This window comes from Danio rerio, chromosome 25 (genome assembly GCF_049306965.1).
Source record: "Danio rerio strain Tuebingen ecotype United States chromosome 25, GRCz12tu, whole genome shotgun sequence".
Classification (NCBI taxonomy): Eukaryota; Metazoa; Chordata; class Actinopteri; order Cypriniformes; family Danionidae; genus Danio; species Danio rerio.
Window position 1 is genome coordinate 32,352,474 of NC_133200.1, and position 27,261 is coordinate 32,379,734.

General features: G+C 38.3%; 1 protein-coding gene across 2 annotated transcripts in view; it reads right to left on the reverse strand.

Annotated features, from left to right (window-relative positions):
• Nucleotides 1–27,261, reverse strand: part of tafa5b (TAFA chemokine like family member 5b) — a 125,586-nt gene that overhangs the window by 48,882 nt on the left and 49,443 nt on the right. The window contains exon 1 of one of the 2 annotated variants that reach the window (XM_073943273.1): nucleotides 25,745–26,265. The exons of the other annotated variant lie outside the window; for it this stretch is intronic. Within the exon in view, the coding sequence (XP_073799374.1) occupies nucleotides 25,745–25,835 (91 nt within the window). The 5' untranslated portion in view covers nucleotides 25,836–26,265. Of the gene's footprint in view, nucleotides 1–25,744; nucleotides 26,266–27,261 lie in introns of those variants that run through there. 2 annotated transcript variants of the gene reach the window in all.

The window sequence follows — 27,261 nt, forward strand, 5'->3', positions numbered from 1 at the left end:
ATCTTTTAGCCAGTAAATAATGTATTACTGATTTTTCACTTACTGGTGCATTATTTATGAATTATTTCATTGTCAGACAAGATTTTTTTTATTATTTGGCCGCAGAAATGAATAGTTAAAGGTGCAGTAGATGAGCTGCCAAATGCTAACCATTAGCATACTAGCCCTGTAAAACAGTCCCATTCCTAACATCCAAAGTCATGCCTCCTGAAATCACGAATGTGCACCCTAAAGATGACAGTGGACAACCCACTAGTTCATGTCATTCGCCAGTTGCAACATTTTATAATACTTTATATTACTGCAATTCCAAATGAAAAACTATTATATCTAGCACGTTTTCAGTTGTGTATCAAGCAAAACTTGTCACATTGTGAAATATTTCCTGCATGTTAGGATTCCTGGTCTTACTTTCTGCCGCACTTTGTCCTAAATCGACTATGGTGCTTGGTCGGCGGGGTGCAGGAATAACACTTATTACTAAACCATACTTACATGCTATTTCAGACCGAATATTCAGAGTACCATGGTAAACAATATAGGGAGTGTATCACAGGTTGTCATTGCTTCAGTTCAGCACGCTAGGCGGAATAGCGCTATTTAGTTTTGGGTGACGCAGTGGCACAGTAGCTAGTGCTGTTGCCTCCCAGCAACAAGGTCGCTGGTTTGAGCGCTGACTGGGTAAGTAGGTGTTTCTGTGTGGAGTTTGAATGTTCTCCCTGCGTTCACGTAGGTTTCCTCCAGGTGCTACGGTTTCCCCCACAGTCCAAAGACTTGCAGTACAGGTCAATTGGGTAAGCTAAAATGTCTGTAGTGAAGGAGTGTGTGTGGATGTTTCCCAGAGATGGGTTTCAGCTGGAAGGGCATCCACTGCATAAAGACGTGTGACGACCCCAGATCAATAAAAGATTCTAATAACAATCTAAATCAGTTCAAGCTTTTCTGAAGTTAAAGTTTTTAAATAAAGTCAGTTGTTCAATGTATGTGTTTACCTTTTGTTTTTGCAATCATGCATAGAAAAAACATTATTTCTTTTTATTGACCTATATATTGGCTGACGGCCTCCAAATTTAAAGAGTTATACTGTAAGTCATCCATATCAGCCACAATTATTTCCATATCGATGCATCCTTAAAGCTTTTTAACCTCAAATACAGCAGGATCGATCTATAGAGTATGTAGGTTATTAAATATAGAGACAGAAGTTTACACCAGTGTTAATAAAATTCCAATCTGTAATCCATTTATACCAGTGGGTGTTTCAAACAGTGTGGTCAGATAAGGGGGTCAAAGCAGCACAGATTATACGTCATTATTTCTATTACGTTTCTCATGCATAAAAAAAAAAAAAAAAAAAAAAACTTGATACCAGTACAATTGGATATTAGTAAAAAGGACAAAATAAAAGCAGCTCATGACACATTCAAAAGAACTGTGCTTTTTTGTTTTTGAAATCAGCAGGAGGCTTTTGTTCAAATTGTGCCGTTTGTTAGAGGTCATTTAGTCTAACGGGAACATTCTGAAATAAAACTAAAAAAGCTGATTTATTCAATATTTGACAGCCTGTGACATCATCAAACAGGCCCCCTGTGGAGCATGTGGTGCTGCAGCAAAGTGCTTTTAAATATTTGATCATATATTTGACATATTTTTCATGATGTGACAAAACCTTACAAAGAAATCTATGAATTGCCAAAAATCTCTATATATTTAGATTTTTTTAAGAAAAGCTTTACTCTTCAATCTCAAAGTTTGATATTGGTGGTTTTGTCACTCAGTGTGATGTGTTTATTCTTACACCACAATGCCATCTGTCAAACTGAATGACAGTAATACTGTACAGATGTAAATAAGGCTGCCACAAATTTGAAGATTTTAAGCTTGATTTATGCAAACAACAATCATGGCCTGCTTCAAGGCAGACAATTTAGGATCAAACAATCTTCAATTATGAAGAGAATATTATTTAATGTAACTCAGAGTATGTTTGACCAAAAAAAAAAAAAAAAAGGACAGACAAATAGACTTAGTATTGCTTGACGGTAAATAAATCATGGGATAATTTTTTTTATTTTATTATTATTATTTTTTTTAATCTGGGCTATTTCTTTAAATATCAAATTGTTCTGTAGTTTTACAGAGCACCTATTTTACCCCTTATAGAAGATCTAAGATAAGCCTTTGGTGTGTCCAGAATGTGTCTGTAAAGTTTTGGCTCAAAATACCCATCAGATTATGTATTATAGACTCAAGAATCTGACCATTTTGCTTTCTAAATGTAACTGTTTATGTAGCCTGTGGCTTAAAATGCAAATAAGCTGCTTCTCCCCACCCACCCACAGTCAGAGACAGACTTGGATGAAGTTGAAATACCAAGTAATTGGTCAAAAAAGTTTATTTGATGTATTTGTGGTAAAGTTTATTCAAGCCTTTCTGAAATGATGAGTCAGGCAAAAGTATCGTTTTCAGTACACACACACGTACATATATGTGCATTTACTAACACTATGTGGTCATGGTGATTGCAGCGGTTAATAATTACATTGCGATTTTACAGTCTTTGGGCCTTATCATACACCCGGTGCAATGCGTCACAATTGTTGTTTGTTAGTTTCAGCTAGACGTTAGAGTCGTTTTGACATTTTGCACCACGCTGCTTAAATAGCAAATACAATTGCGCTCATTGTGCGGCAATAGTCGTTCTGGTCTAAATGACCAAATGAAAAAGAATTAAAATACTAAGGATATATATATATATATATATATATATATATATATATATATATATATATATATATATATATATATATATATATATATATATATATAGGATATAAATATAAAGGTTTAAAATATAAGGATTAAAATATATCTTTTTCAGTTTATTCATAACAATTTACTTTTGTATAATGTTATTATTATCAGCAGTATTATTTATTATATGCATATGTATATTTGTTTTAGTAAAAACATGCTTAGATTTGCCCACCTGTCAGGTTTAAGACCATATGAGGCAGAGCATGTGTATTTTGAGCACTTAAACAGTTTTTATAGTTTTCAGTTGGGCAGTTTTTTGAGCACACTTCGTTATTATTTTTCATTTATTAATTTGCTGGAAATTAGAACTGAATTTAGAAATAGTTTTTAAACAAATATTTGCGAAAACGAAATTAATTATATATAGGCTAATTGATGTCTGTGCATACAAGAAGTTTTCCTATCCACGAGACTGAAAGTAAAAGTAAATGATGAGGCTCATCTCTCATTCTCAGTCTGTAGATGTTCTGTTTAACTGTTTTCTTGCTAGTGAAATGCTAGCGTATTTTCCCGTCCTTAAAATAGCAAAAGTGGATTCTGACACGCCCTGAATGCCTTTGCGTCCAGCGTTCAGTTTTTCCACTTACAAAGTCCATCATTTAAATAACAAATGTGCTATGGTGTGACAAAACTGGCTCTTAAAGGGAATGGGAGACGAGACTCTGATTGGTTTATTCTCAAAACACACATATAACTCATTAAGAGAATAAGCTCAACCCTTTTAGACCATGCGCCACGGTGCAAAGCGGATTTTTCCATCCTTAAAATAGCAAAAGTGGATTCCGACATGCCCTAATTGCTTTTGCGCCCTGCGATTTGCACTTTGCGCATGGATCGTCAAAATAGAGCCCTTTGTGTTTTAAAAATGTTTTAATCTTATAAAACTTAGAAAAAAATTACAGAGAGAGTAATAAATACTTTAATCACAGTTTATTTGCAAAAAAAAAAAAAAAAAGTGGATGTTTGTATTCATGTTATTATAGAAACATGGTGTCTGTCAATCAATTCAGTGGGCAGGGAAAACTGCACTCTTATGTCACATTGCGGTGGGCCAGAAATCACTGAGATTTGGACCCTATTTGCAACGTCAGGATATTTTAAAAAAGAGACTTGTTGGGTTTATATCACTCTAATACAGGGTTTTTCAAAGTCTAAGGGTGCTTTCACACCTGTGAATCGATTCAGTTGTTCCGAAACAGAGATTAAAATTGTTACATCGTTGCTCTTTGCTCTTGGAGCGGTTCGCTTTCACACTGCAAAGTTTCTAATCGGACCAAAAGAGCTAAAACAAGTCATGTGCAAGTAAACTCTCCTTACATTGGTCAGAGTGTCAGGGTTTATTTTGCAGCGTCCCGCTCAGCTGTCAGGAGAGGTGGTGGTTTGGTGGTGATTGACAGGGTGCGCGCGCGTGACGTGTCTGAGGAGAGACACGGTGGGGAGAGGTGAGAAGGGTGCACGACGATGCCTATTTGAGGACCGGGAGGGAGACGCGAGATTACCGGGAGATCATTACTTGTTTGCGGGCATCCGGAGACTCGCGAAACTTCCCGCCCTACTCATAATTCTCTCTTCATATAGCCGTAAGCCTATTACATATCCATAAAACACAGTGATATAACCGCGCTCGGATCGGATCGCTTTCTCACTGCAATCGAACCGTTCCAGGGTTCGTTTCAATCGAGCCGAGACCACCTCATTCAAGCGATCTCGGAGCAATTACTTTGGCGCAGAACAGAGCGCGATTGCCCTGTTCACATATGCCAATCGAACCGCGCTAACTGGGCAAACGAGACACGTTCCTAAACAAAAGTGTAGGTGTGAAAGCACCCTAAGACAGTGGGCCTCCCTTTTGACACAACTTATCCATTGGCGCCCCCCTCCTCCCTAACACGCACACACACACACACACACACACATATATATATATATATATATATATATATATATATATATATATATATATATATATATATATATATACAGTATGTATAAAGACACAGTCAGATGTCAGACTGTTAACTCACTTTCATCATCATTTGCATGAAAGTGCAATTATTTACAGAGTAATAATAAGTATTTTGATATAAAGTTTTTAAAACTAGGATGATGGTTCAATATGAATAGAACAGATCCAAGAATTGTTCATCCCAGTCAAAACAGTCGAAGTGTAGCGTGTCTCATGCTGTCAAAATATCTTGACAAACCACACATAAAGGTCGTGGTTCATCAGCTGGTCCTGTCCACGTAAATCCTAAACTCAAATACTGATCATCATATCGTCGTCTTTTGGGTTTAAGCCCTGAACTTGAAGGCTTTGAATCGGGGGGGTCTCAGAAACCGATCCATTGTATTAGCAGGCATAAACCTGTATTGGCAGGCTTGCCAAACAGAAGCGAATTCACAGCTATGGCCTTCTGGGTAAAAAAGGCTTTCTTATATTTGACGTATTATTTTTTTTTTAGCTTTGTTTAATTAAAATGTTTAAATATAATAAAAATGCATATAATAATTAAACTTAATAATTATATTTTTATTATATAATATTTTTCCCGCGCCTCCCCTGACATGTTCTGGCGCCCCCAGGGGAGGCGCGCCTCACACTTTGAAAACCCCTGCTCTAATATAACTGTGGACAAACTACACAGTTCTGTCCAAACAGCTTACAAATGATGATTTTCATCATAGGTGCCCTTTAATGTTTATTTATACAAATGACAAATGTCCAGCACTTTTTTTTTTACATTGAAAAAACATTACTATTTTAATACATTTGTGTGTGCGTGTGCTGGTGCATGTGTGTGTGTGCGTGCATGTGTGTTACTGTCTCTCTAGGGTCAGTGATTTTATTCAGTGGAGGATATAACCTCATTCAGTGCACAAAATCCCTTATTTTCTCATAAATACAATCTTGTATTCACATGCTGCTTACATATTGTTGCACCGTTTGCGCTGAATACAGTGTCATCAGAATGTAGACATTAATATATTTATGAGAAACAAAATAAGCACAAATGCCCAGACATGCCAAAAAAAAAACAATTCTCCAGGGCCTCGAAACCCCTTCAGACACCAGTTCATTTTGGGTGGAAAAATATATTATAGCAATAAATAGCTGTCGAGAATCTTTTAAAAATACATTTAAATAATATGTCGTTTTTTTTTGGAGGAGTGAATGATAATGTAAATGGCTGAATTTTAATAATAAATGAATTGAATAGACTCTTCCATGCCCCTCACTGCACACCATCAATATGTAGCATGCACTGCACTTTAACCAATCCATACTTGAAACAATACTGCCTACAACTATGTGGACACCTACTCATTGTACATATCGCTGTCAATTTCACATTGTCGTTGTATTTGCACTGTCTGTATTTTGCACGGCCATTGTATTTGCACTGTCTGTATTTTGTACTGTCTGGAGCCAGCACCTAAGCTTTTTACTCATCATAGCACACATGCTGCTGATGATGTGACAATAAAAGTGATTTGATTTGAATACTACATTAGTGTTTGGGAACCAAAACGTCATCATGTCTATTGGGTGACCATATGACAATATGAAATATTCTTGTTGCAGTTGATTGCTGAAGCCTTTATCATAGTATACTCATTCTGAATATCGACAATAAGCTGCAAAACTATTAGTTTAAGTGAAGTTTCACAAACTAATTTCAAGACAAAGCATGTGATATGATTGACTGCGTCTAGTCTTTCATCTTTAATCATTAGTACACCAATCAAATAATTCCAAACTCCCTATAAATAGCCTGTCTAGAAGAACTCCCTTACCTTCATCCACCCCATCTCCTCCTTTCCTCTTTTACCAGGGAGAGCTCTCTCAGGGAGAGGGTTCTTCAGGACGAAGATATTGAGATGAGAAAAGTCTGGTTATTTATAGTGAGTTAAGGATCGTCTGATAGGATAATCAGTCATTACAGTAACTAAAGTTGGAACAGCTGTGAACAATCATAAGCACGTGATCCTCTTGAAATTTGTTTTAAATAAACTTCACTTAGGGATGCACTGGTCCCAATTTCTGGAACCGAAATCGGTTTGATACCGCACATTTTAGCTAGATTGGATATTGGCCAACTGGTACCCATCCAAATCCGTTTTTGCGCGTGCGCTATATTCTTTATAATTTATAAGCTAACAAAAGCCATGAAGATTACCTATTACAAGGCACTAAAAAGTTGTCATGTAGGCCTACTATATCCCAAATGTTCTGAAGCCATTCTATAGTTTAATGTGAAGCACAGATGAATATTCAAGTGGTTAAATTTATGTTCAATTCAGCGCTACCTGCCGCTGCGCCTGTCAATCATTCTTCATTCATTCGCAATTCATACTGCGTGTCCAAAAAACTCGAAAAACTTTCTCTAAAACTATTTGTTCCTGTTACTATAAATCAGTGGAGAAATGCATTGAGTTTTGCATGAAATGGGTTCATTTTCACCTGCAACAAAGAGTTCATTGCTGTTTCTAAATCATGCTGCGCTGTGTCTGTTAGATCAGCAGATCGCATCTGCAACACTGTAGAGTGAGTTATTATCTGATCTTCACACACAAAGTAGGCCTGCCTGAAATTTTAAATTAGAAAAAACTTAATAAATCATTGGACAGATCCTCAATGCACTGATTTCTTCCCTTCATGCTTCTCAGTTTTGAAAGTGTCCGCAGATACCAGAGGGCTGCGCGCTGTGTTCATGTGATCATGTGATCATGTTTTAAAATAGATTGTGTCGTCATATAGGCCTATAGTTATTTTTACTAAAGAAGATATATTGTTTTAATTTATCACCAGAACTACAGAAACTCTATTATGCTTTAAAAAATTGAAAGGAAAAAAAAATGACGTATAGGCGTTCGGATCTGTATTGGTCCCGATAATTTTGGGATCGGGATTGGATTGGGATTGGATTCGGGATTGGATTGGTTCCAAAAAAATGGTGCATCCCTATAAGTATTCAGAATTCGTTCATTCCTTCATTTTCTTTTCAGCTTAGTCTCTTTATTAATCTGGGGTCGCCACAGAGGAATGAACCGCCAACTAATCCAGCACATGTTTTACACAGCGAAGACCTTTCAGATGCAAGCCATATCTGGGAAAGTATTTAGAATTGTCACTCAATATTTCAGGATGTAATATGCCAGATTATCATGAAAATCTTTGAACAATTAAGCTAATCAAGCAATTCTCCAAGCATTTGCAACTGTTATGAACACCACTGGAAATACAATGTGAATTTTAAATAATAAATATTTATTAGCAGTATTTTAAAGTACCCACAATATGGATATTGTGCTTGTTCATTATCACAATGTACTGAATATCGCTCAGCATATGTCTTTATATGGGAGGTGAAAATGTTGCTCAGAATTAGTGCACAAACTTTATCCCATTTCTAAGAATGTTATCATCTCATCATATGATGTTTGCCAACACCCATGCAGTCTCTCTTCTCTCACTCTCTCTCTTTTTTTTTACTCACAGTGCCTAAGAGGTGAGCCCTACTCCAAAGCTGAAGGAAGAAGCTTCACCATTCATCTCCAACTTCAGCCCCAAATAAGCTGTAATGACTGGGCTCTGATAGATGCCGGGGAGAGAGGCGTCCATAGAGCCATTCATGGAGGCTAATCAGCATGCCAGCAGCAAAGTCTGGCTCTGCAGTGACTGAATGCAGACTGTGAGCCCCTCCTTAAATCTCTCACACATTCATACAGCCCGGCCGTGGCTTTATGGAAAACCCAACACCACCATTGCTGCTGTTTTTCACCACCTTAGCTTCTAGGGCTGATTATTGACATTCAATTTCATTGATAGTCAATTTAATGTCACTAGCTACATACTGTATATACACTCAAAAAAATTACTTGTTGGACTTACATAAAGAGTGTCAAGTGGTTCCACGTAACCGTGTTGAGTAGTTTCTACAAGTAACAGTATAGTTCAACCCAGGCTCATTCTGGAAACATAGTCCTGCGGACATTTCTGGAGACCTTGGAATACGTCCCGGGAGGTACGTACGGCTGCAGTGTTTGTTTTTGCGAGAGGCCGCTGTTGTGCGCTTTTTCAACATCTCAAACGCCTCTTGCGAGTGCAGTTCGCACCCACGCTGATCTCGCGTGAACTCACCAGAGGCCACTGTCCGACTGACCGGATGATTGACTGCGCGACCGGCCAATCAGCTGACCTGCCCTCCTCCGTCCCTAAACCCAACCAATTTTTACAGATTGACCCGCCCGCCCTCTCACTTCCCTAAACCCGAGCAACAGTTTACAAAAGCCGTACAAAAAAAGAAAAGCCCTGATTTTTCTTTCTACCGCGTTTTCGGATTTCACGACGTTCTCACCCTGTTATGAAACTTGTTCACCTAATTTTTGGGATTCTGTTTTTGTCTTACCTGACTGCTGGAACCGCTCTTCCCCGGACTCGAAACCGATCGCCGTGTTCAACTTCTCTCTGCATCTCAAGCCTGCCGACATACACAGTGAGCTGAGTGGACAAACAGGTTGCAGCAGGAAAGCCCTCCACAAGGAGGTAAGCGGTCGGCCGGCCGGCCGGCAAGCGTGAATGGGAACAGCGTCACACCGCCCCGTAGCGTTCGCTTGAAAAAAATTAATGCAGCCGTACGTACCTCCCGGGACGTATTCCGCTGTCTCCATAAACACCCGCGGGACTACGTTTTCAGAATGAGCCTGGGTTGGTATAGTTGAATGTACTAAAGTAATCCAGGTAAAGTTTACAAAATCAGTGAATCATTTACTGGAGACTCACTCTGAACGGATCATTTCAGTCAGTAAATACTTATTTACTGGAGACTCAAAGACTCTTGAATACACAAGACATGCCACTCTTTTTGAATGGGGAAAAGTGTGATTCTGCGTTCACACCAGATGCGGAAGAAGTGTCAATCGCAAGTGATTGACATGTTAAGTCAATGCAAAGGCGTGAATAGACATCCTGCGGTGCGGTTCACGTGAATAAAGTGGCACAAGTTGCTCAACTTGCGCGATTGACAAGCGTATCGTGCAAATCGCTCAAGTTGGAAAATCTGAACTTCAGCACACATTCACGCCACGTAACCAATCAGGAGCTTTCTCTTGTAGGGGAGTGATTATGGCATAGTGCCTGTTGTTGGGTGTCCTGTAGGAAAATCCTCCTGCAGACAGCGGACAGCAGTTCATCAAACTGGGCTTGGCTCAGTTGGAAGCATCGCTAAAAGCTTCCATCATCCAGGTATAGTTTCTGGAGAAGTTTATGAGCTCACAGAGCTGGATGCACCTCAGAATGGATCTAGTGGACTCAGGCAAGGCCCCAAACGAGCTGCTGTTTTTCAGTCTTCCTAAAGCACATAAAGCACAGTTACACTCTCGATAAAATCCATGTTAACACTGTAGTACCAAAGCTAGAGTCACTGTGCCGACAGAAACCCCACCCCAGACATAAATGTCCATCTGTTGTGAAGTGAATTTGACATGTGAATGAAGCAAGTGAACTCAAAATGTTCACATGTCTATTTACGCGTGAATATCGCGATTTATTCGCACATACAGCGTCTGGTGTGAACACAGCATAACAGTCAATATGGTGACTAAAGCGTCGCCTACTAGTACTGGAGCCAATCAGCAATTGATATATGGCGAATACATCCCGCCTTTTAGTACAGGAGCTTATCATCAGTAGCAATAGACTGATCATACTTCGGGAGAGGGGCTCGGACCAGACAAGAGTTTCTGCAGATTTTGTGTATTTCGGATGTTAATTAAACTAAAAAGACGGTTGTTTTTTAATTTTATTGGTGATTCTTAATATGAAATTCAATCGTATGCTTGGCAAGCAGTTTTGGAGAATTTGATGTTTCCCCATTCAGACAGAATACCTGAGCATACTGCCCGAGAAGTGTTTCAAAGATGGCCGCTGAGTAAAATGACTTGCCTCAAAGGGACTTTGACTCATTCTGAATGGATCATTTGAATCAGTGAATCATTTACTGGGACTTACTCTGAATGCGTCATTTGAATCATTAATTATTTATTCATTAAAATTAAATTAATAATTAATTACTCACTGAACACTTACTTTAAACAGAAAATTGAATCAGTGAGTTGTTGTCACAGAAACATACCAATTCAGAAAATAATTGTTTGGTGCAAGTATTGAACTAATTAACTAGTAACTGTAGCTGCATCCCAAATCGCATACTTATGCACTATTCTACGTCATTTTGTAGTATAAATAGTGTAAGTGTGTTCACACTGAAAACTGAAAAATTATAAGTGCACTTTAATTAGCCGGATGATGCACTCATTTAGCCGGTAAAATGAAGTGTGAAATGATGGACATTTTTATGCTCTCAACGACCGCAGGTTTGCTCATGTAGCGGTAGGGGCGGAGCTATCGGGCGCACAAGTTGGATAACACTATTTATTTTGGATGGTGAAAGCAAAATTCTCTTATGAGAGTGATTATAGTGCCTCCCGATGGTGAATGCGGTTATACTCATGACAGGTATTATTTGATAGTTTGGTCATTTATTTCACTGATTTGGCAACCGACAAACGTCATCAGGGAAACGGTTTGAATTTCCGCTTAGTAAAAAAAAAACATTAGTGCTCCATTTGGGATGACCCTACATCCATGTACTATGCTGTTCAAATCAAATCAGGCTTTTATTTGTCACATACACATTCGTATAGTGAATTTAAACCCCCCCGACCGTACACAAACATCACAATTTTCAGGGAAAGACAGGTCACAGGAGGTAGCAATTAGAAAGGGAAGTAAGATACATCAGGAGAGTCAGGCAAAAAATAAATACCCTCTAACCTTGCTCTTGAATTAGAGCAACATGAGACAAGGGAGAAAAACAGCCCAATCTAGCACAAAAAGCACACAGACAAGACAAAACATCAACACAGGGGAAGGGAACAGCGGATATAGATATAGTCCGATGAGGGCGGGCAGCCATCTGGTCCTGCAGCCATGGAGGCGCAGGTCGCAGACCCACCCACCTACTCCTGAGGGTGAAAGCACACAAAGGTGTTTGGATGAGGGGATCGGTAGTGATTGTTTATCTGTAGTTGTGTATGAGTGGGTGTAAGATTGTAGAGTCCAACAGGTGTCTTTGACAGGGAGCAGAATTTTTCAAAGCGTCTCCTTATCTTGCTATTCAAGAGAAGTTGTTTTTCTCTAGCTGATAGCCGAAAAGATAGGAAAATACTTCAACTTTGGGTCAATATCTGCCAATTTCACAGATATTTAATGTCTGTTACTCGTCTCCCGATCTGGCCAAATCTTGTTGCAGAGCCGCTAATTTCACCCCGATGTTTGCGGTCTAGGACCATAGTCTAATTTGCGACCCTATGCATATGCATTATAATTAAGCCGGCCAGCCTGATGGGGTTTTGAGCAGCACTGACTGCTTTCATCAGTTGTTGATACCCCAGGGCCCTACATAAGCCCATCAGCAGAAACTCGGTTATCAAAGTTGGCAATAGGTAAATACCTTCATTATCCTCCAGAGACAGAGCAGCCAGGCACAGGACAGGCCATTTCTCCCACCCGTCCATCACGTATCCAGCTGCAAACGTCCCAGCAGGACAAGTGGGCTCTCCTGAGCCCAAACTTTTCATCGTGAAGATGATGTCAATTGCATTCAGAGACCAGTTGATCAAATCCATAATTCCTTAGTCAATTGGATAGCAGGGCACGGAGAGCCTCAGAGATAGAATAAGACGAAGACAAGAGGAGCCAGCAAGGAGACATATGGGACGGAGAGGGAAGAAGTGCGACTGCCTTCGCCGAGAGCCAAAGAAGTGTGTAAGTGCATAAGTACATAGTCCATGAGTGCATCGTTTTCCATTTGAGACGCAGCTTGAATGTCTGAATTTTCACAAAATAAACACCATTATCTCATCTCTAAGCAGGTGAAAACTTCTCCCCTTCAAAATGACCTTTTACTCATTTTCTTTCAGTAACGTAGTGAAGAAAAAAGTTTTTTTTTGGAATGCAGTGAAGTAAAAGCAGACATGTCCTAAAACAAATATACTACCATAAAGTACAGATACTTAAAGGGCCATGAAACCCTCCGTTTCAGCAGGATGTTTTCACACCTCTAGTTTGGAAAAAGTCAGGAAAGTGGGTGTGTCTTGCTCTGTTTGGGTGGGAGTGTCGGGGTGGGAAAATGGGCAGGGTTTGAATAAACATGGGAGTTGCCATTTGGGCACGCGCTGAAGACAGAGGAAATACAAACACACACACTCACGCAGGGGAGAAAGACAGTGTGTATTGGACGTCGCACGTCTTATTGGAGAAAAACAGCCTCTGCATTTCTCTGTAAAATACAACAAAAATTCAACACGACGGTCGGCAAAAGTTTGCTTCCAGTGTTCACGTGTTTACACACAGAGAGCAGCATTTACAGCAGATCTTTCAATATTGTAGTGATATCAACGTACTGTAAACTAAGTAACTAAGAAATCATTTTGACTAAGGTCTGTCTTGAAACACTGAAAGAGTAGAGCTGACCATACGAACTATATCTTTGCCATCTGAATGAACAAAGAAAGGGCGCTGATCGCACACACTTACCGAATCTGCAGACAGGATAATCAACATATACTGGAGCTGCGTCTCGTGGAGATGAGCAGCAAATCCGGATCTCACCATTGATGAGAAATGCTCTCGAGTAAAAAATATCCCAAACAAACGCATTTCTGCCACGCGTCACGTCTACGGATCCACACATGAGTCTAGCAGCGCGCTCATAGAGAGAAAATGAAAACAAAACCTTCACATTATGAAAGCAACACTGGCGACCCAGGTCTCCAAACAATTCTTATTCTTTTCCCACAAGTTTTGGCAACACGACGTGTGTTGTCTCTCTGCCGTCTGAACACTGTTTCAGGTATAGTCTAAGAAAGCTAGCATGCATCTTAATAAAGTTGCAGCGCATACATAATGGAGCACGCTGATTGGTTTGAACCAAGCCATACTCATGAATGAATGCAACACACTCAGAGATGTAATACGGGACACTCTGGCACAGACTTCCAGTATGCACTCTGGAATACATGCTAAGATCTCAAGGCCATGACGCAGCTATAAAAATTCGTTTCAAACCGGAAGTACGAATTTGCTCAAAATAACGCAAAAACAACCAATTTTCACTTTTTAGTCAAATATAGGTGTCCTAATAGTGTTTTTAGCAGTGTGGGACACATATATGACTGTCAACAGCTCAAAAAATGTGTTTTGGTGTTTCGTGACCCTTTAAAATATGTACGCAAGTACAGTAGCAAAGTACAAATAGTTACTGTCCACCACTTAGACAAAAATAATCTAAAAATGGGAATCACAGTTCTTGTTTTATCCACTTCCCTTACCTCTCTTTGCCCCATGAGTCAGAACAAACAATCATTAAAGTATAACAGTGCTGTGATCATTCCGAGAAAAATACAATTAAACATAGTGAATGTGAGATGCTGGTATTAATAGTGCAGCCCACAGCAGGATCACTCCAGGACGAGTCATTATGACATCATTAACACGGCAAGAATGCAAGTCGACACTTTGCTAATGGTCACAGGCCCAAAACGCTCTGATAAGCTTGAGATTTGCTCGCATTGTTCTAAAACGTCTCTAAGTGCCGCAGCTTAGACGTGTTAAGCGGCGCAACTCCTGATAGATGATACGCCCTCGCTGTCTGTTTAAATAGCCCCGCTGACAGCCAAATGTCTGATTCATCTCCAACCTCTCCTCGCTCTCTCTGCAGGATCTCCTGTATACTCCAGTGCATGCGTTTTAGGGATGAAAGAGCTGCCAACCATGCATCTCAGAGATGGAGACTTGCTGGCTGTGCTGATCTGAAATTCAAAAGCTATCCTTTACAGGCTGTCAGAAAAGTGATGGAGTGAAAAGGGAGTCTATCATCAGGGGACCGATGCTGGACTCCACCAGCGCCACACGACGCTATCAGCCTTCATTCTCATGCCAAGATCGTTCGGTTCAATTCTATAACCGAACGCTTTATGCCGCCGTTATTGCCTTGCATAGCGAGTCAATTGGCCTTGCTTGACTGTAAGATGTTTTCATTAAGAAACACCACTGGTTACAAAAGCATATATGAATAATGTAATGTTTGGAGACGATGGGAGTTGTGAAAAGACAATTAGAGGATAGTGCAGATAGACAGACTGTGCAATATAAAATAATCAGCAGAGTTGGAGGTCGGGGCAGGAATGAATCAAGTTCAAGACAAAAACCTAGTGACTAGTATTAGAATTAATAAAAATAAATTAAGTTATTTAATGTAATGCAAACTGAAGGAAAGTTTGTTTTTTCAATAATAAATAATTGGGCAAATTTCAGTAAAACAGAAACTAAAAGAAGACTAAAAGAAATGAAAACAAGCTTATATAAATGTATATATATATATTATATTTTATTTATATAAACAAGCTTATATAAATGTGTGTGTGTATATATATATATATATATATATATATATATATATATATAAATAAATATGTGTGTGTGTGTGTGTGTGTGTGTGTGTGTGTGTGTGTGTGTGTGTGTGTGTGTGTGTGTGTGTGTGTATATATATATATATATATATATATATATATATATATATATTTACACACACACACACATACATACACACTTACCGCCCACTTTATTAGGTACATCTGTCCAACTTTTCCTTAAAGCAAATTTCTAACAGCCAATCAAATGGCAGCTACTAAGTACAGTTACAATAAATACAGTTATTAGTCATAGTTTAACATTCATTAGTGCATTATTAAAATCCAAAATCATGCTTGTAAATCGGTTAACGTACGGTGAGTCAAAATGAGCTAAACAATTATTTTATTTTCATTATCTAACATTTACAAAGATGAATAAATGTAGCAATAAATGTACTGTTCATATTAGCAAATACATACGACTAATACAACCTTACAGTAAAGTCTGACCAAAAAGAATGTGTATTGTTATTCAGCTTTTATTTTAGCAAAATAGTTTAGTTCCCATATAAACCGAATGCACTGTCAGGCACTGCCAAATGCACAGATGAACCATCATTTTAAACTCCTGAAAGCAGGTCTGTTTCCAAATCTTATTCCTCCTCCTCAGAAACAGTGGCAAGACCATAAAAATACAGTTATTACATTGAGCAGACAGAATTATTGCACCCTCAAAATGATGATTTTAAGTCTTGTACCATATATTTCAAATCAGTTTTTTTTTTCATGGCAAGTCTGCCAGTAGATGTATCTTAATTTCCACCTCCAGTAACTTGCTTTAAGAGCTAAGGACACTTTATCTGGGCAGTATATATTCCTTCCTGTCATCCTATACACCTATTATCCTTGTCTAGATTGGTGCAGTAGTCGGAGGGAGGGCCGGCGGGGGACGAGGGTCTCCTTTAGAGTCAGTAATGACAGTCAGACTGAGATTGGACCTGATGCCAGGTCAGTATGGCTGGCCTCTGAGCTCAGCAGGCAGCCAAAATCTTTGCTTCTAAAGTCCAATCATGCCAAAGAGCCCCTGCAAACTGCAAGTGCTAGATGTCTGCTTGTGCCCGACTCCTGGGGAGTGTTTTAATCTAATTTATTTAGAATGCTTCAAACTTATGCGGTACACTTTGTTAGGACGCTGCATCCACAGCGTTTCTCTCTGTTGGTTTTAGTCTGGCAGTTGTCCTTTTTTTTTTTCAAGCTAGTTTCATCAATTAGCAACTGCTGAGAAGTTCAGGTGGCCGCCGCAATGTTAATCTTTGTAGCCAACTGTTCATTTGAAATGCTTAGCAGTCGCATTGTATGGGGTTTTTGAGCATTTCTCTTTGTTCGCTTTCAGTGCCTTTGTGACCTCAACCTAATGGGAACAAGAGATTTAGTTCTTTGATATGACAAAGAATATGTACTGTATATAATATATTTTGCGTCATGGTGGCGCAGTGGGTAGCACAATCGCCACACAGTAAGAGAGATGCTGCTTTGAACCCAGGCAGGGTCAGTTGGCAATTCTATGAGGAGTTTGCATGTTCTTGCCGTGTTGGCGTGGGTTTTCTTTCGGGTGCTCCAGTTTCCACCACAGTCCAAAGACATGCGCTACACTGTAGGTGAATTGAATAAGCTAAATTGGCCTTAGTGCATGTGTGTAAAAAAGTGTGTATGGGTGTTTCCCAGTGTTGGGTTGTGGCTGGAATGGCATCCACTTCGTAAAACAAATGCTGGATAAGTTGGTGGTTCATTCCGCCCCTGATTAATAAAAGGACTAAGCCAAAGAGAGAATAAATGAATTCATTCAGTTTTGATATACAGCTATGGATATTCTTTGCTTGGATGGACGGACGGACGGGACAGACAGACAGACAGACAGACAGACAGACAGACAGACAGACAGACAGACAGACAGACAGACAGACAGACAGACAGACAGACAGACAGACAGACAGACAGACAGACAGACAGACAGACAGATAGATAGATAGATAGATAGATAGATAGATAGATAGATAGATAGTCCCCGAACCCTAAACCCTTAACACAAAATAACACCAGACCCTAATGCCCCTTTCACATGGGACTTCAGTGTCAACGCTTGACTGAAGGCATGTCTGAAGTTGGCGATCGTCATAGCAGCATCAGCCAATGAAATTCAGTTAGCCATAGGCCACTGTCTAACTGGTGTATTTGCATACAGCGATCTGATTGGCTGACGCTTCCATTGGCGCTTGAAAAGTTGAGCTAGTCCCAACTTCTGCAGCAAGCAACGCCTCTGAAGCGGCGCCGATGGATTCACAATGCAGTTCAGCAACGCCTAACGTCACCCATTCAAAGTGAATGGGAAGCATTGACGCTGACGCCCGTGTGAATGGGGTGTAAACTCAAAACCCTATTTAATCCTCATAGGCGCCCCCTGTAGGGTGAATTTCTGCTAAGGCTTGACACTTCTTAGCAGGAATGAACACTAGATAAATAAAAACGCAGACAGCTAGATAAATAATAATGATGCATCCTATTTCTTCACATATGGTCATATTCATTTTAGTCAATACATTACATGTGTTTTAACTTCAGCAGAAACCATTATTCAGTGTCATAACTGTTTTTTAATCACAAAAATGAAAACATTTGTTTGTTTGTTTTTTTGTTCTTGCTTTTCCTCTTCTTTTTACTATGTACAATATTAAGACTACAACCAAAGCATCAAATGAGATCAAAATAAAATACATAAAATAATAGGTGAAGTTTATTCATAAAGTAATTTCGAGAGGATCACATGATTATGATTGAACACAGCTGGTGCTGCATTAGCATGTATGAACCACCAAACAGGCCATTTCTAACCCACAATAAAGAGCCAGGGTTTTTACACTACAGTCATCTTCGATTTGAAGTATCCCCCCTTCCACCCCTACCTCTTCACCTTTACCTTCATAGGGCGGCAAGTGGCCCAGTGGTTAGCACTGTTGCCTCACAGCAAGAATGTCACCGGTTCTAGCCCTTTAAAAGGCCGGTGGTCGTTTCTGTGCGTAGTTTGCATGTTCTTCCCGTGCTCGCGTGGGTTTTCCAGTTTCCTCCCACATTCTAAAAACATGCACAAGAAGTAAATTGATCAATCTAAATTTAGCACTACAGTCAATGTCTCATCCTGCAGCATATCTCTTCATAGCATTCATTTTAGTCACCAGCTCTTATCAAGGGGGGAGCTGTCAAGATCTACCTGAGCTTAAGGCTCCCCTCTCGCCCTGCAAACGGGAGGGAGGCCAGGGCTCAAGGACCTTTTGAGCTCAGGGCTCTCTCCCAGGACAGCAAACTTGCTTAAAATTAATCATCAGCTAAGTGTGAACTCTTGAAATGCATATATATATATATTAGCGCTGTCAAAATTAACGTGTTAACGCATGCGATTAATTTTAAATAATTAACGCGTTAAAAAAATTTAACGCAATTAACGCAGTTGCAGGTTTTTTTACTTCCTCTTGTGGTGGACGTGTGTATTTAACATGCAATAAATGTGGATAAGACCAAGGAAGCACTTTTTGAAGGCAAGTTCCAGTATAAAACAATTAGTCGCATCACAGGTTATCCAGAGTTTCATGCAATTTCACGTGTTTCATTTTTAACTTTCGACTTCTGTTGTAAGTTGATACCACATGGCGAACAGAAAGAAAATCCTCAGCATTTCGTGACTCGGTGTTCCTTTAAGGTAAGGTTCCTTTTAAGGCTACACGGTAGAATTTTAATAAGAGTATAATCTTAATCATATTATAATTGGAGTATTGGTGTCTTATGTAAATGTACTCAGAACGTCTGGTGAAGTCGCGAGCTGTCAAAGACAGGGCATTACTCTGCCTTTTAGCATGAGCCCTCCAAGTTTAGCGTGTTTCCTCATTAAACGCAACGAAATCGTATGCTTTGCGTTGTTGTGTCAGAATCCTTGTGAAATACAGTAATACTTTAGGACGCTTAGTTTAAGCAAATTTGATGAACGTGATCATGCGTGTTGAATCTGAGGGGAGTCGCTCCAGTATGGAAGGCCATTGGGGCCAAAACGTCTGCAGCGCATTGTGTGTGTGTCTGTCTGTGTGTTTGTCTGTGTCAGGCCCGTTGAGGGGTGTCAGGGGTGGAGTGAGCGACGTATCTGAGTAGGGGCGAGAGGGGTGTGCAATGTATTTAACGACCGGTTTGCGAGAAATAATCATTCATTTGCGGGCATTTGGGAGTCTCTGTGCACTTGCGGGATACTCCTAGTCTTAGCAACTGGATGAAAGTAAAGGAGGATTAAGCAAAATCGTTTTTACTCTATAACTAATGTTCTCAACTCACAGCAATAAAACTTTACAATGAGTGCAACAGTTTGTATTCTATAGTTTATTATTATAATTTTTCATTTTCCATATCTGCAATTCCTGTATTTTGGCATTTTTTTGCAGCCCACTTAGAATCCAACATGGAAATCAATGTTTTCTTTATTGGCATTGATTGTTTTGAAATTTAAATGTCATTAACATGCCTGTGTTTTAATTTCTGTAATAAATATGGCTGTCAAGCCAGGATCTTGATGGTTTATTGTGGGTATGTTGTTTACATGAAGAAATCTGTGTTACAAGTTAAACAAAAATTCTATTAAAAAATTATATTTTGAATTTAAATATTTTTTGTCTTGCGTTTACATTAATTTTACATTTAAATAGTCAAAATTACAAGTTTCAGTATTTTAAATGCAATTTTTTAAAAAGGTGCGATTAATTAGTTAATTTTTTTTAATCGATTGACAGCACTAATATATATATATATATATATATATATATATATATATATATATATATATATATATATATATATATATATATATATATATATACCAAAACACCAAATGAGGCCAAAAATGCAGCCTCAATAGAAAAAAATACAATAAAGAAAGCAATCCTTCTTCATATACAGTATATTGTATTCCTTTTTTTGTGATATTGTACAGTACATATCATATCAAGAAAAAAAAATCTACCAGGAGCGATTGATCACCAAATGAGATTAAAAATAGGTTTTCAATATAAAAGTGTCTACTGTAATTCAATGCATTTTTATGTGAAACACAGTATAAAACAATTTCAAGTATAAAAGTAAGGTTTCATTTAATCCGCCTTCAGGAAAAGTGGATTATTGCATAAATCGCAATGACAAGAAACTGTGCTAGGTATTAGAAATATTATTTCAAAATGGCATCAGCCAAAAAGGAAAGTTCTTTCGGCAACTTATTGAAGCAACTAAGTTATTATCTTGAAGAACGTTGTTAATGAAAGTACTATTTTGATATCATCTCTTGTATTGTTCACAATAACACTAGACATGTGTATTAGGCAACCGCATAGTATCGCTTCGGATATTTTTAAAGCCACTAGACGATACTAAAATGAGCATCAACAAAACTGGCGTAATAAAGAACATAACTGGAGAAATGTTGCAGGATGTGAGCTGTGGTCTGAGAATGGTCCATTATAATATCAAACACCCAACGTTGCACTAGCTCTGTAAGTAGGAAATGAAAAGCGTTTGGGCAGATGCCTCCTGTGGTTCTCTCTATCACTATGCTGGAGGTCACTGCTCTATTCCTTGGCACTTTGTGAGAAGCAAACCCATGCATTCTCCAATTATTTTCTTAAAAGCCCAGTTACTGTGGCAACTGGGCCAACGTGTTTTGTTTGCCATGGCGGCAGGCCAACTCAAACCTTTAAGCTGTTCAAAGCTAGCTTCTACATAATGGCCGATTGCTCTCACACACAGTCTACTCAGTGTTGATCCTTACCCCTATAGTGGTATCGAAAACAGAAAGAACTCCGTATGTAATTATATGATAGCATCAGTTCACTTACAAGCTCATCGATTGGTTAAAAAAATAAAGAGCTTTTCATCATCATGCAATTCCAACTTGCCTTTAATGGATAGTTCACTCACAAATAAGAATGAATTAATTTCCCTTTCACTTGCTCTAAACCTAACTGAGATATTTTCTCCTGTTAATGCAAGAGATGATATTTTGAATCATGCTGGTTGCTAGAACCCATTGACTTTTTTGGGGGCGACACAGTGGCTCAGTGGTCACTTCACAGCAAGAAGGTCGATGGTTCGAGTCCCTGCTGGGCCAGGGGGCATTTCTGTGTGAAGTTTGCATGTTCAAACCATGTTTGCTTGGGTTTCCTCCGGGCGTTGCTTGTCCCCCACAGTCCAAAGACATAGGTATAGGTGATTTAAATAAACTAAACTGGTCATAACGTATGAGTAAGTGTGAATGAGAGAGTGTATGGATGTTTCCCAGCAGTGAGGGTTAATGACAGCACTCTCAATGCCAGGTTGCATCTGAAAGAGCATCTACTGCATAAAACATACGTATGCCAGAGTAATTGGCGGTTCATTGTAAGCTGAAGGAAAATGACTATTTTCTTTTCCTACTACGGAAGTAGTTGGGTGCCAGCAACCAGCATTCTTCAAAATATCTTCTTTTGTGTTCAACAGAAGAAAGAAACTTATATCATTAAGATTTAAAACCACAATCCCAATTCTATTTTATACCCCTACATCTACCTCTTGTCCCTTGAACTGGTGTGTGAAGGAGTAGGGATGGAATAATCCCCAAAGAAATAGGACACCACTACTACACATACACACTACATTCATGTAGTCACGAAAGACAAGTGTTTTCAATTCTTTCATATGGAATTTAAATTTGATGCACAGAAGCTTGAGCGCTGATGCTAATCTTCTGTACGTATGAACTAAAAACGTTCCCACTGCGTTCCCAATGTGCCAGTGGAAATGCATCATTGCGCCTCATGTTTTTTGTTGGAGTGCTTTATACACATGCAGATGAAAAAGTTGACTACTTGCAGTAAAAGCACCTGACGTCCTGTGCAACAGCACTAAAACAATTGAGACAGTGGTTGTCTAGTAAAAAAGTGAAGCTCACTGCTCTAATGTCAATCAGCTTTAGTTGAGATGCATCTCATATTTTCAGATCTGAAATTTACGTTCGAGTGATCATCCCTGATCACAGTTATTTGTGCTGTACTTGGTTGCATAAGACTGCAGAATTCCTCTGACGTCATATTTATGGATTTAATCACAAAAAAAATCAGTAATAACATTATAGCATACATGCTGTAAAAAGCTAAGTAAATATCACCAGGCTTTTCTGACAGACTGCCAAATTCTTGCCAAGTCATTTGGTAACGTTAATCAGAATTTAAAATATGTTGTGGAATATTTATTATTAGCAATGCATTTTTGTCATGGTGAATGTACCATACCTTTTTGGGTCCTACTTTATATTAAGTGGCCTTAACTAATATGTACTTACACAGGAATTAATAGGTTACTACAATGTACTTATTGTGTAAATACATGTATTTACTGTGTACTTATGCTTGATTACATGTATGTAATTACATCTGTAATTAACTTTATTAATTACATTTTTAAATACACTGTTGACCATCCCTTACACCTTAACCCACCCTTAAACCTACCCATGCCACCAAACATGTCCACAACCCAACCTCTATCCCAACTTAAACCACCACAAGTGTTCTCAAATACATTATAAACACAGTAAGTACATTGTATTTATTTTTTGATGTAAGTACATAGTAGTTAAGGACACTTAATATAAAGTGGGACCTATTTTTGTAGTAAAAATTCTAAGTAATGCTCAATTTTTTACATTCATGTGTCTCCTTGCTCACTTTTATAGTCATATGGTCCTGAAAAATCTTAATTTAAAGGGCTGTATGGCACTTCCCCTACCCCTTCGTTGGAACAAGGGAACTGAAGGGTAACTGGAAGGGCTAAGTGGTAGAATTAGGATTAAGTCTAAACAATCATGTCCTTTTCATGTTTCGGTAAACTATGTCTTTAAGAACTGTACAGAGAAAATTTTTGAACTATGAACAATAATTCTGTTTTCTGGGCTAAAACAAATATAAAGCACACCTTTCATGAACATTTATGAAATGTGGGACTTAGCAACATGGATCAATTTTATGAGGTAGAATTTGCTTGCGTTTTCTATGCAGACTATTTAGAGAACAAAAGATGTCAGACTGAGCTCTAAGGTGACTCCTCTATCTATCTATCTATCTATCTATCTATCTATCTATCTATCTATCTATCTATCTATCTATCTATCTATCTATCTATCCACAATTATGGTTTTTACATGTATCACCTTGTATGTTATATCCAGTCTGTTATCCATAATACCATTTATAATTGTGAATCAAACCATAAATCTTACCAATGATATCCCATTATGGTGGCAGTAAATAACGTTGATACTAACACAGAAACCTCCTTAAGTGCACAAATGGAGTAGCAATTCAAAGAGATAATCCTTGGTTTGGCCTTAGGCTGCATTTAAGCACGACATATTGACAAGTACATGAAAGGTCATGCACAAAGCCTTTTTCTTATCAGCTGTGATGGCAGATGAATACAGAGTATCACTGATGTACACACACATACTGTTTGCATACACTATATGTGACATAATAAATAAATGAATGCACATGCGTATCGCTGCAACTACATTTAGAAAACACTGCATAATGTCTGACATATATATGAAAATAATTAAAGTACGTTGTGGGCTATAGGATATTTGTAAGATATGTAACATAGATAATCGATGCACTTTAAAAATAAAATGTACAAGTAATATACACACTACTAAGTGTTCACAAATTTTGCGGCATAATGTTATGGCTAGCTTTGAGTATATATATTTTGTTATTACTTTTTCTGAACTGTAAACCTATTTCATGTCAAGTATCTTACTCAAAACAATATTAAATAAAAAATAACTTGTATTTCTCGGGCGGCACAGTGGCCATACAGCAAGAAGGTTGCTGGTTCAAGTTCCAACTGGGTCAGTTGGCATTTCTATGTGGAGTTTGCATGTTCTCCTTGTGATCATGTGGGTTTGCCCCGGGTGCTTCAGTTTCCCCCACTGTCCAAAGACATGCAGTACAGGTGAATTGGGTAAACTAAATTGGCCTTAGTGTTTGAGTGCATGAATTTAAAGGTGTATGCATGTTCCCCAGTACTGGGTTGTGGCTAGGTATGGAACGATAACTGTTTTCAGGGTATATGGAAAAGCCAAGGTTTTAAAACTGCCAACATTTCATGCAATACCGTTCGTTAGATTTTTTTGTTTGTTTTTTTTTTTTTTTTTTTTTTTTTAGGCCAACAGTATCTCCAGCACAAAATATATCCAAAGATGCCTTTTTTCATAAGTTGTAAGGAAAGCTGGGTTTTTGAAACTAATGAAGACAGCAGAAGTCAATTATGTAGTTTAATTGGTTAGCCTGACTTGTTTACTCTTCCAAACTATTTTAAATGTTGCTCAAAATACAATTTACTGTGTTCAAAGAGGGAAAAGTTTTAGTTTTAGCAGACATAAAAAAAAGAACATATTTTAGAGCAGTAGGCACAATACTGTAATACTTTGAAACCGTAATATTATTATCCAAGGATATCATACCATCAGAATCATATACTTAGTTGTGGCTGGAAGGGAAGTTCATTCCGCTGTGGCAACCCCTGATAAATAAGGTACTAAGCTAAAGGAAAATGTATGAATGAATGAATGAATGAATGAATGAATGAATGAATGAATGAATGAATGAATGAATGAATGAATGAATGAAATAATTTATTTTATTGTGTTAAAATGTTCTGCAAAGGGTTTACAATAATAAATTATGCTTTTATCTGTAATACAATTCTAATAAAATATATAAGGTGAAATAATTACCTATAATAAATAATAATAACCAAAAATATTTAAAGTAAATATTTAAAATATTCCTTCAATTATATTTTTATAAATACTACTTCATAATCTCTGGAGAAAGGGAAATTCCAAAACTCTCTATGCACAATATCTTTAGCTAAATTTGTATTTTAAAAGTTTTTATCTTTAAGAACATTTAGTATATGAAAGTGTATGGTGAAATGTATGCAGTTTATGCTGTTCAGTTCACCACGCAACTTCTGCAGTAGCTATATTAATGTCATAAATGCTGCTGATGGTGTTTTGTATGTGTGTATGCAACTACACTATCTTTATGCCGTTTGAGGTCCGTTTTTATCATCATAAAGTCACTACATGGTTTACATTGCAACACTGTACAATTATGAGGTTTCACGGCGACAATACAGATTTGAACAGCTTAATTAGACATTATATAGGCTGCTGTAAAATAACGCGAAAAACAAAAAGTCATGAAAATGTTAATAACTGTCTACTGCTGTGAACTTCTGGCAACCACAAGTGCTTTTTATTTTAATACAATTATTTGTAGTAAAATCAGCATTTTTGCACTGGCTAAAAATGGCAAGTGCGGCTTACCTTCGCCGAAGAAATGCGCTTGAATCAAGAAGAGCAGAAAAAAGCCCACCGCCGCTCCCGCGAGCGCCCACGCCACACGGAGATGCTGCATCTTTCCGATGATCTGACGCGTCTACAACCGCACATCCATCCCGACTCAACACACAACAAACACTCCTTTATTCTCAGCAACAGCTGATGACACTTTCCATGCGGGAAAGGCAGGCGTGTGCGACAGGTTTCTATTGTTCGAAGCGATTAAAGTTCAACGCAAGAGTTTGGACGCGGCGTCTGACATTCCGTGTCCCGTTAACCGCTGCATAGTCTCTCGCTCACCACAGGGTTTGTTAGTCCCGAAATATTTACCAGCCAATACCCGTCACACTTCCGCAAACGAGCCTCTAGCAGCACAAACAGCCGTCACTCCCGGGATTCCGATAAAGTCCAGAAAAAGACCGTACATATGTCCAGACAGCGTCGTTCTGCTGACTTTCCAGAGGAAACTATGCGGATGTTCCTGCCCGACCGAGCGTCTCCGATTTAAATGAGGCTGCGAGTCTGTACGCGAGTTTCTTCAAAATCGACGTCATCACTGTTAAATCTGTCAATCTCCGGGTGAAGCCACTTATTGAGTGTGTGTGTGTGTGTGTGTGTGTGTGTGTGTGAGAGAGAGAGAGAGAGAGAGAGAGAGAGAGAGAGGGAGAGAGGGAGAGACTTGGATACAGTCGGCCAAGTAATGTTTTATTACAATATGGGCCTATTTTTTTTATAATATTCTGGGTTTGTACTATCTATCTATCTATCTATCTATCTATCTATCTATCTATCTATCTATCTATCTATCTATCTATCTATCTATCTATCTATCTATCTATCTATCTATCTATCTATCTATCTATCTATCTATCTATCTATCTATCTATCTATCTATCTATCTATCTATCAAATAAATGCTCTAAATAATATTTTATTAAATTGTATTTTATGAAACAAAACACAAGTTACATTATGCACAAAAGTGTATCTAATATTATTACTGTTTTTTTACCCAATAAATATGGTTTTTGTCATTTTTTTCAAAAATACAAAATCTATGCTATTTTTAGATTAAAGACTAGCAAGTAGTTTGCATTAATACTAACAAACTTTCAATGTTTACAGTAAAAAAGGTAACATACTGTAAGCACTGTGATGAACAAGTATTTTTGAAACTGTATTTTCCATATTTTCTGACTTTGTCATTTCTGTATGACGCACTGATAATCTCGTTACAATAAAACAAACACATCTGAGTAGCACATGCGGTGCTAAATAATTAAACAATAACTAATTAACTAATTCTGGGGCTTCATCTTTCTCCATGAATCGTAACCTAATTTCTAGTTTCAGCAATTTCAACGATATTAAACTGTAATGTGTGGCCTATGTGTAAATGCACAGTCTATATTAAAATGTCCATTAAAGTGATAGTTCACTCAAAAATTTAAATGCGCTGTTAATTTTCTCACCCTCGGGCCATACAAGATGTAGGTGACTTT